The 11,269-nt window shown below is 43.3% G+C and overlaps 1 protein-coding gene across 5 annotated transcripts; it reads left to right on the top strand.

Moving 5' to 3' along the window:
- The first annotated feature begins 6,439 nt into the window (after positions 1-6,439).
- Positions 6,440-10,674, top strand: LOC120654832 (RING-H2 finger protein ATL56-like). Of its 5 annotated transcripts, XR_005667190.1 has the most exons (4): positions 6,440-7,254; positions 8,115-8,170; positions 9,736-9,903; positions 10,217-10,674. XR_005667190.1 is itself a non-coding variant. In XM_039932493.1 (2 exons), exon 1 carries the CDS (start codon positions 6,639-6,641, stop codon positions 7,212-7,214), a length of 576 nt encoding a protein of 191 aa, XP_039788427.1. In that variant the 5' UTR covers positions 6,440-6,638; the 3' UTR covers positions 7,215-7,254; positions 8,115-8,432. The 5 variants fall into 5 exon arrangements, 2 of the variants coding, with proteins under 2 accessions (XP_039788427.1, XP_039788428.1); XR_005667189.1 differs by lacking the exon at positions 10,217-10,674 and having other exon boundaries at positions 9,736-10,053; XR_005667191.1 differs by lacking the exons at positions 9,736-9,903; positions 10,217-10,674 and adding an exon at positions 8,267-8,432.
- Positions 10,675-11,269: the final 595 nt, after the last annotated feature.

The following is an 11,269-nucleotide window of genomic DNA, read 5'->3' as shown; positions in this document are numbered from 1 at the left end:
TGCTTAATAGCCTGGTCCTTCCAGACTATTTTCTCTCTGTGATGGTACTGAATGTTGTTTTCGCTGGATTCTATCCCAGAAACACTAGGTGTTTTCTGCTTTGCTCTCTATACCTCGATTGTTTCCTTGAATAGAAACTGGAATATACTATGTTGGAATGTTAGAGGGATAAATGGTCAGAGTAAATGGGATGCTCTTAGAAATAAAATTGATGAAAGTTCTTGTGCAGTAGTCTGTCTGCAAGAAATCAAAAGAGCTTCTTTTGATCCCCCCCTACATCAGAAATTTTGCTCCAAGACGTTTAGACAGTTTTGAATATGTTCCATCTATTGGCAACTCGGGGGGTATCTTGGTTATCTGGAATAGCTCCATCTTCAATGGAGCTGTGGTAGAGAAGCAGCAATTTTCTCTAACCCTCTCCCTCACCTCTATTCATAATCATGAAACTTGGTTTCTTTCTTCGGTTTATGGTCCATGTTCTGAGCCAGGGCGAAGTCTTTTTATAGACTGGATGAAAAATCTTAATATTGGGGATGATGAAAACTGGATCTTGGTGGAGGACTTTAATTTCTACAGATCTCTAGATGACCGAAATAGACCTGGTGGAAATATTCAAGACACTTTCATCTTTAATGATGCTATTGTTCAGTTAGGCCTAATTGAATTGCCACTAAAAGGAAGAGCTTACACCTGGAGTAATATGCAGCAAGATCCTTTGCTTGAGCAGCTTGATTGGTTCTCTATATCAGTGAATTGGACTACAACCTACCCAAATACCTCTGTACATCCTATGTCTAAACCCATTTTAGATCACATCCCTTGCAAAATAATGATTGGATCTCACATCCCGAAATCCAGGATTTTCATATTTGAGAATTTTTGGACTGATCATCCAGGATTCATTGATACAGTTAAGCAAAGTTGGCTCTCCCCTAGGCAAGTTAGAAACAATTATGCTGCCACCCTATCACTGAAGCTGAAAAACCTTAGGCACTCACTCAAAAACCGGAGTAGATCACTATCTAAGTTAAATACCCTAGTGGATCTTTGTAACAAAGTCATTTTCTTTTTGGACTCCCTGGAGGAGTGCAGATCTCTCTTTTTGACAGAATGGAATTTCAGGACCATTATAAAAGCAAAATTGTTGCATTTGTTAAGATGCAGGAATATCTATTGGAAGCAAAGGCATACAGTTAATAGAGTCAAATTTGGGGATGAATCTATTGGAAGCAAAGACATACAGTTAATAGAGTCAAGTTTGGGGATAAGTGCACTAAGTATTTTCATGCAATGACAACTCTTCAGAAGAAATTCCATTCCCTAACTGTTAGATGATAGTGGGTCTTTTGTCTCTGATCATGAAAGTAAAGCTGCTCTAATTTGGACATCTTTCAAGAACAGAATGGGGGTTACTTCCAACCCAACTATGCATTTCAACATCTCTGAGCTAGTACACAGACACCCTAACCTCAGTGCCTTAGTAATGGCTTTTCTCAAGGAAGAAATTGATCTGATAGTCAAGCACTTGCCATCAGACAAGGCACCAGGTCCTGATGGTTTCAATGGTCTATTCATGAAGAAGTGTTGGGACATTATCAAGCCCGATTTCTATAAACTATGTGAGGAGTTCTATAATGGGGAACTGGATCTTCAGTCCATCAACAATTCTTATATTACACTGGTGCCAAAGATTAACAATTCTAAATCTGTCAATGATTATAGACCAATTTCTCTGCTCAACAGTACTATTAAGCTCTTGACTAAGATCCTGGCAGATCGACTTCAGTTGGTGATCCTTGAGTTAATTCATATCAACCAATATGGTTTCATCAGAAGTAGAACCATACAAGATTGTCTTGCTTGGTCCTTTCAGTATATCAATCAATGTCACCAGTCAAAGAGGGAGATTATTATTCTTAAGCTAGATTTTGCTAAAGCTTTTGATACAATAGAACATTCCACAATTTTGGCAATGATGGATAGTCTTGGTTTTCCACAAAGATGGATCAAGTGGATGCAATTAATTCTGAATTCTGGGAGCTCTTCGGTTCTGCTTAATGGGGTCCCTGGTAAGCAGTTTCAATGCAAAAGGGGTGTTTGTCAGGGTGACCCTTTATCGCCATTGCTCTTTGTCTTAGCTGTTGACCTGCTGCAATGTATCATTAATAAAGCTTATAGAGATGGATTGCTCAAAGCCCCTTGCCAATAGATGATATGGATTTCCATATTGTACAGTATGCAGATGACACCCTACTGCTTCTTCAAGCAGATGCAAAACAACTAGTCTGTTTGAAAGCTCTACTGCATACTTATTCTACCTCTACTGGACTACATGTTAATTATGGCAAATCCTCTATGATTCCAATTAATGTGTCTGAAGAAAGAATACGTCATCTGGCTGCAACTTTTGGTTGTTCTACTGGTGTTATGCCCTTTACTTATCTAGGGCTCCCCATGGGTACCACTAAACCGAAAATTGAAGATATGTCCTCTCTGATGGTAAAGATAGAAAATGGATGTTCCTCCTTGCTCTCACTGTCTGGAAGACTGCAGCTCATTAATTCAGTGATCACACCTGTCACTATTTATGCAATGTGCACAATTAAATTGCATAAGGGAGTGATAGATAATATTGTCAAGGCAAGAAAACAGTGCCTTTGGAGAGGGAAAGATGTGGATAAAAAGGGTGGCCACTTAGCTGCTTGGGATATGGTGCAGAAATCAAAAGGTAAAGGAGGTCTTGGTGTAATGAACCTGAGAATCCAAAACGATGCTCTTCTACTTAAACAACTTCACAAGTTTTACTCTAAACAGAACATCCCTTGGGTGACCTTAATTTGGAACACCTACTACAAAAATAGAGTGCCTCATGCTTCACGAGAGATTGGCTCCTTTTGGTGGAAGGATGTTTTCAGACTGAACACTCTTTACAGAGGTATTGCAAGATGTTCTCTGGGCAATGGTTCATCTATTCTTTTTTGGGAGGACTTATGGGGGCCTGTGGTTTTGGCTTTGGCATTTCCAAACCTCTATCAGTCTGTAGCTAATCCTTCAGCTTCTATTCAGAACATAATGCTGGCACCTGATCTGGTTTCTGTGATCAACCTTCCTCTATCACAGATTGCCTTTGAGGAGTTAATGAACATGCAAGACCTGATTTCAACTATTGACTACTTGCCTGACTCAGAGGATAGCTAGACTTTTATTTGGGGGAATGCAAATTACTCCTCCAAGAAAGTTTATGACATGGCCTTCACTACTCTGCAGGTGCCGAGAACTTTCTCTATCCTTTGGAAAAGTCAGTGCACGCCACGAGTCAAATGTCTTTGCCTGGCTGATGCTGGTAGATAGGCTGAATACAAGAGTTATGCTCAGAAGAAGGAAGTTCAATATTCAATCGGGGGTGGCTTGTGTGTTATGTGCTACTGGCTCAGAAGAGGACATTAATCAACTCTTTTTTTCATGCCCTTTTGCGGTGCGATGCTGGCAGAAGCTGCAATTTATTTGGGACTTGACGTTGGATATTCATGCTAGAATATTACAGGCGAGAGGGGCTTCTCAGATCCCTTTCTTCATGGAAATCTTTTTGATTGCTGCCTGGGAGATTTGGAAACTCAGAAATGCTGTTACATTTGATGGTATCCGGCCAACTTTCTATCTTTGGACCGTGAGGTTCAGAGATCAAGTGCAGCTTCAACTCCTTAGGTTTAATCATGATAGAGACATTCTAGTTAGAGCTTGGTTATCATCTTTCTGAAGTAGTCTCTGTATAGGACTCCAATCCTCACCCCCCCCCACACCCACACACCCACACACACCTCTCTCTCCTCTCCCTCCCATTTGTATGTATTTCTGGACTCTGTACTGCTGGCTCTTTTATTTATAATATTTTGAAGTGCTGTGGAGAACTCCTTCATAGTTTTCCCCTAAAAAAAAAACCTTGAACAACTTGTTGGAGCTCGTTACATATCTTGCTCCCAACTATAATGCATAAGCAGAGCACCTGCTATATTCCTAAAAAAAAAGAGGGACGGATAAGGGGCGGATGGATGCTACAGTCATGACTCGCGAGGGGATTGAGCCTAGGGTTGTTGAGTCAACGAGGCCATTAAAGCATTGGCCCGTGTTTTGGCCTTCTAGACATTGCGTGCAGCCTGTTGGACTGGTTCTACTCCGCGGCTCGTTAAGTTCGAGAGTTGCTCACAAGTCAACTTGAGCTAGCTCGTTATATTAACGAGCAAAAATACTAATTTAACTTGTTAGAAAAAACATAATGAGCTGAGGCGAGCAAGCTAACGAGCGATGAGTTATTCATCCAGCTCTAATCCAAACCTTATTAGTAATGGCACTAGAAGTTAATTAGTGACAACAAATTTTCACATTAGCCACTGACATGGAAAAGTTGTCATTAATGATGGCAAGTGACGGTTCTTATTTACTCGCAATACTAATGAGGGATAACACGTCCAGTTAATGAGAGTTTCATAGTATAAATATCATCAATTTTGTTGATATGGCATAGAGAGAAAATGATAGAGTTTTCATGGGATGTGGTTCCCGGTCTAAGTAATTATCTAGTTTCCAGTCTAGATAGTTGTGCTCATGAAAGTTTCACTGAAACTCATTACTAACGAGAGACATTAGTGACGCCTCATAATGAACCCACTACAAACAACACGTCCCTTCAAGCCTCTTCGAAGTCTTGTTAATCCTAACGGATATACATAGAGAGAAAAAAAGGGGAAAAAAGACAACTTTGACTTGGTTTTTCTTTCGTTTTCTTTTTGTTCTCTGGTGCCAAGAAAAAGAGAGCCGCAACCTTATCTCGGTCAGCTTAACCGGACGCTGCCCAGCTGAGGATACGAGTGCCCTCCGGGCTGCCGCCCCTACCGATCCCCCAATTAAAAATTTTGATGCCCGAATATACCCTCCACACCATTCTTCATTCATGGAAGCTTTTGCCGTCGAATCCCACCCCACATGCTGGCGGCCAACGGCCAACGAGGACAGCGCGGGCCAGCGGGTGGCGGGTGAAGCTGCCGCGGAGGCTCCGCTCTGCTGCTCCGCTTCCTGGCTCTGGCTGTCCCGCCGCGCGCACGGTCCTAAACTTAGTTACAATTCATATAATGTTAACCAATATCTAAAACATTACAAATCATCCTTAACTTAGTTAAAAGAACTTATAGATTTTTCTAGAGCATATCTAAGTTTTTCTCCATTCCAAATTGTATATGTGTTAACTTTCTTAAATAGATATTTTTTAAATATATAGTACAATTTGAAACGGATGTAGTATTTTTTTTTCACAAACTTGACACATTTAAAATGTTTATACGTCTAACGTAGCATGATAAGAAAAAGATTATCCGGAAGGAGAGGAATAGACGTATGTTCGATTAGAAATTTGGTTCACCGCTGAAGGTACAACACGCGATCAAAGTTGAGATCAATGAGAGGAGCCTTCTAGAATTTGAGTTTGTTCCATTTTATATAATATCAGTACTGTAGGGTGGTAATGGTTCATGGCCCTAATGCTCTTCACAATCTTAGTTGGCTCCTATTTTTTAGCTCAAAATTAAATAAAATTAGAGCCCGATCCTTTTAAAGCCCGGCATTTAGATTATCTAGGCAAAAAATTAAGGCCATTTACCACCCTTGTAACACTTTGAACTTGCCTCTTAAATGACAATCACTCTATTCATTTGATTGTGACTGGTGGCTGATGCTGATTTGGTATAAGATTATGAAGAGAAAAGTACTACAGGCTGGCTCGTAGTTAGTGGCTGGTGCTGATTTAATATGAGAGAAAAACAATGCTCGCTGATTGGCTGACAAGCCAAATGAACAATGATAATATAACATACTCCGTAGAAGCAAAACATTGCTCCCGCAAACTTTTCAAGAAAAACAAAAACGATTCTGGTAGACTCATTCGTCGTTTCGTTTCAATCCACACGCATCCAACAATCCTTAAATTCCAGATGAGACATGATTGGTTTAAGGACCTTAGGTCCTGTTTGGATTCCAACTTTTTTCAGAAGTCCCTATCACATCAAAAGGAATTTTATTATTTTAAGATATTAAATAAAATCTGTTTATAAATATTTTTTTAACAGCTGAGTGCTTTTTCGCGAGACGAATCTAATGAGCCTAATTAATTCATAATTTGCTACAGTGATGCTACAGTACCTTTCGCTAATTATGAATTAAGATACTTCATTAGATTCGTCTCGCAGTTTAGCCCCAGGATTCTACAGTTAGTTTTATAATTAATATTTATTTAATATTTTTAAATACTAAAAAATCTCTGGGACTTTTTTTAAGTTCCTATTCCAAAACACTCCTTTATTATTATGATCACAAAATGACAGCAACCACTGCGTACTCAACACGTTCGAGTGGTATAGTCCGAAGGAAGACCAGATAGCGAATCATTTGACTTGCATTTAATTTCCCCGGCTGCTTACAAAAGCCGTTTGCCCTCACGCCGACCCGCCCCGCCAAAAGCTCAACATAGGACGGGGGTGCCCTTCCAATTCCCCCAAAATCTCCCCCCGCCGGATATTCCAAGCCCACGCCACGCCGCCGAGCCAGTGCTCCCGCGAGCCGCGCCGCGGACGCCGCCCGCCTCATCCGAAATGGCCCCGCCTGCCGCGGCCGAGCTCGTCGTCCCCGCCGCGCCCGCGCTGCTTGGGGAGCCCGGGGCTCCCCCTCCCCCTCTGCATGATCGGGACGTCGCCAAGCGCGGGCGCCCCGGGCTCCGGCCCCAGGGCGCCGGCGCGCGCATCCTGTCCCTCGGCGTGCGCGCGGCGGTGATGGCGGCCGCGGTCGCGATCTTCCTCCTCTTCGCCGCCGCGTCCGCCGTGCTCCTCCTCGTCCTCGTCGTCGCCGCGCGCGCCTTCCGCCACCACCGCGGCAGCCGCTACCGCGTCCCGTCGCGCGGCCCGGCCCCGCCGCCGTCGCCGCTCCGCGCGGGGCTCTCGCCCGACGACCTCCGCCGCCTCCCGACCTTCGCCTTCCCCTCCCCGCCACGCGACGGCGGGGGGACCCCCTCCCCCTGCGCCGTGTGCCTCGAGGCCCCGCGCGCCGGGGAGCGGTGGCGCGCGATGCCGGCCTGCCGGCACGCGTTCCACGCCGCCTGCGTCGACCGGTGGCTCGCCAGGTCGCCCGCCTGCCCCGTCTGCCGCGCCGCCGTCGCCGTCTCGGCGAGATGATGCCGCGATCCTGCCCACGCGTGGGCAACACACCATACAGGTTTGGTTCTCTCGTTCGGTGCTCGACAGCGTGCTATGTGCCGTGCCGTGTAGTGATTGATACCTTCAGAAACTTTCTGCTTTTGTAAAGAGGATGCAGAAAAGGAAATGAACCCATAAAAGATTACTGTTTCTAAGAAATTTCCGGTGTGAAGTTTACAGTATCGGGAATTCCATGCAACTTGTGAATTTCTGTGTTGTAGTGCAACTTGTGAATTCTGATGCATGAGGGTTGGTTTGCCGCAACATCCAATCTGCGTTCGGCAGGCTGGAGCTGGAGCTGGTGGTTGGAGTGGTGTGAGAGAAAAATACTGTAGGGCTGTCTGGAGCTGGAGCTTGTGGCTGGAATGGTGTGAGAGGAAAATATTATTGGGCTAGAGGTGGAGCTGGATGCCAGTGAATACGGGGATTAATGATTGATGGGTGCTACTGTATTTGTATAACGATAGAATGTGAATGATGTGATCCTTCTTCTGTGCAACATATGGTGATGTAGATAGCTGGATACTGAGGGTGTGTTTAGTTCATTTTGCAAAAACTTGTAAAGATGTAAACAAGACATTTGAAGTATTAAATGAAGTCTATTTGCAAAAATTTTTGCATAGATGGGTTGTAAATCGCGAGACGAATCTAATGATGCTAATTAATCCATGTTTAATCAATAATTAGCGGATGGTTACTGTAGCATCACTATTGTAAATTATGAATTAAGTAGGCTCATTAGATTCGTCTCGCGATTTACAGTCCATCCATGTAAAAAATTTGTAAATAGACTTCATTTAGTGCTTCAAATTAGCAAGATTCTGTTTCACTTTAATGCGTTTACGGCTTTTTTGTGTTTACATGTAAAGATCTAAACAGGACCCGAAGAAACTATTGGCACCTCCGGATAACTCCGAATTTATTTGCACAGCCAGGTACTTGAACCGAGGCACCGAGCATTTATATCCTTGACCCATTTATTTCCAACCGCTAACTGCCTTTTCTTTTCCTCTTTTGGTCGTCTCAATCAGTTATGTTCTTGACCCAAAGTGTGGATTTTGTGGTACTTGAGACTACGGTTCAGTTTAAGCATGACGAATACGGGTTGTTTTTCCACTGAAACTTATCCTAGCGTCAGCTGATTCTGAATTCCGTGTAGATAAGAACTCGCCGTACCCTGTTTAGAAGATTTTTTTTATGTTGTTGACTCTATGCGTTTTGCTTTCATAGTACCAGCAAGATAGCAGTTACTCCCTCCTTCCCTGTTTATAAGGCATACACGTATATCAAGATTCAAACCTTGTCATCTTTGACCAATAATTTGACTATTAAATTTTTATTTTTATAATGCAAATTTCATATGATTGGATTCATAATCAAATATATTTTACAATGATTATAAGTTTATAATCAAAAATGATATAATATATGATAAATAAATGGTCAAAGTGTTGTTTAGAAGACCGTGTCATGTTCCACCATGCCTTATAAACAGGGAAGGAGGGAGTAGTACACAACATCTCTTCTCAATGTTGCTACGAGCTAGGAACTAACATTTTGCATCTAACCCTGTCCTGTTAATCGCCCATATATATGATAAATCAGGCATCGTTTATGCTTGTATTGTTTCTCTGTGAGAGAAGAGATTGTTTGAGGCTCTCAGTACTGCAAACTAGCCTTCAAAAGGATCTGCCCAGATTGTAGAGATTGTAGAACACATTGAATTTTCTGCTTTTGAGTAACTAACTGTTTACAGTCTTCTTCAGACATAACCATCAACGTTGCAGGCTGTTGTTGGCTTGTTTGCTGTTGCAGCCACTTTGGAGCCCCCTTCCCAGCAACTTCGGTAGTCTGAACTCTGAAACCCGAACGACTACCGAATACCACCGATTATTGGCCGTGTTTGGTTATTTTCGTGCACGTTTTTCGAAAAGAAAATATCGTATGCATGGAGTACTAAATGAAGTCTATTTGCAAAATTTTTTCAGGGACGGTGTAACTTTTCGCGATGAATCTAATGATGGTAATTAATTGATGATTTGCTATATTGATGCTACAGTAATCATTCTCTAATCACACGGTCAAAGGCCTCATTAGATTCGTCTCGCAATTTACACGGGGTTGTGGATGTGGTTTTGTAATTAGACTTTATTTAATACTCGTAATCAGTGGTCAAAGTAGGGTGAAAAATTTTTCACCCTACAACCAAACACAGCCAATGTTGTTACCTACGAAGGTTGCTGGTCCATGTCTTGGGCGATAATGATTGTGTAATTTTTTTTTGATGTGAACGGGGAGAGAGTCCCCACCATATATTGCCAGAGTAGACTCATTAAATTCGGAGGGTTCAGCAATAGTTTACAGGTGAAAAAATAATACTATAATCTTAGGATTTACATATTGGAACAAAAAAACAATACTATGATTGTGTAATTTGACAATAATTTCCCTCTTACTTGTCAATGATCTTCTGTGAGTGATGTCTTACCGGCAATCGCAGGCAGAAAAAGGTTTCTTGTGGTTCCTGGCAGTGGCCGGCGACGGCAGCCTCACTTTTGGAGAGTAGAGGGACGAGCCGGAGCGTTCAAACATTCTTGCCTCGTGCTGGATTCGCACGTCGAGTCGAACAGCAAGTCCGCCGTCGAACGGGCCAGCGGTCAGTGGTCAGGTCAGCAGGCTTCGAGGGTTCTTCCATATTTAGATATAGAGATAGATGATGATAGAGATCTAGATCTTTCTATAGATAGATCCTTTGAGAAATTTCTATTGATCCGCTTTCAAGATCTATGAACAAGAGAGAGAAAAAATATTCATGTAACAAAAAGAGATGAATAGAGATTCCAATCCCTTCTCTTTTAAAATAAAAAAATTTCCTTCTTTAGTTCAAATCAATGTTATGACCAAAATATGGGGTTTCTTACTCGATCCGTCCTTTAGCCAGCTTCTTACTAGCTTTCTTACCCTTAGCTCTGCTTTTGTAGGCGAGCCTTCGGCAAAAGAGCTGGATAAAAAGCTGGTCAAAAAGCGGAGTGAGAAGGAAGGGTTCCCCGATAAGGAAGGCTGACCCGATACCCATAACCTACAGAGAGCGAGTTCAATATCCGCCTACAAAGAAGCAACTAAAATCCTGACTGACAAGGTTTGGGGCTATCTAATAGCAAAAATCTCCTTCTAACAAGACAGGGTATTCACTACTGTAAGGTACTGAGAGAACAGGTAGTCAGCAGCGGCGAATTTCACATGTCCGGTCACTAGGCTGTTCGGAAGGATGGCTGGGCTGGCTGGCTGGGCTGAATCGGCTGGCCAGCCGTTCGGCGGCCCAGCCAGTCAGTGGCAAACCCCTTCCAGCCTCCTAAAAGAGTATTCCAGGGCAAAATTTGCCCTGAGACACCGTTGGAACGCGAGCTTTGCCAAAAGCCACTATACAATCGCATCTATGCTGAAAGACATCGTTCAACTGAACCTGTCGGTGTCCCGACCCGGGGGTCTGGATCACAACTAGTAAATGCTGCGTGTTTTCTCGTCCCAGATGATGATGCAAGAGGCAACACAGTAACGCACGGTTTATCCTGGTTCCGGCCGCGGGGCCGTACGTCCAGCAAAGGGGGTGTGCGAGGGCACTGTATTATCTTGCACCCGGAGTGCTTGTAGTAGGGGGTACAAGCGAGGCGAGAGAGGGAGGGAAGCTCCCGGGTCTCTGCTAGAAGAGGAGTCGGGTATGGCGATGATCGTGAATGTAGGTGACCGCGGTAGCTGATGTCCAGAAGCGTCCGAAAAAGGGAGTCAGCCAGTTCGTCCGCCCCCTTAAAGGAAGCCCGCCTCCTCCTTTTATAGCAAGGTTTTAAATCTCCGGCTATAGCTTCCGCTATTTCCGGCTATAGCTGTTTGAGAGAAATTTAGCTAAGTTTTTCACGTACAATTTAGCTCTTAGCTACCGCTATAGCCCGCTATAGCTGGCTATAGCTCGTTTTTGGACATCGATAGCTAAATGACTTAGCCCGCTATTTAAAACATTGTTTTATAGTCACAAGGAG

This window comes from Panicum virgatum, chromosome 1N, assembly GCF_016808335.1.
Source record: "Panicum virgatum strain AP13 chromosome 1N, P.virgatum_v5, whole genome shotgun sequence".
In the NCBI taxonomy this organism is placed as follows: domain Eukaryota; kingdom Viridiplantae; phylum Streptophyta; class Magnoliopsida; order Poales; family Poaceae; genus Panicum; species Panicum virgatum.
This window is presented reverse-complemented; position numbering and strand designations above follow the sequence as displayed.

Coding starts and splice junctions, on each gene's coding strand:
- LOC120654832 (XM_039932493.1), top strand. CDS start 6,639: ATGGCCCCGCCTGCCGCGGCCGAGCTCGTCGTCCCCGCCGCGCCCGCG.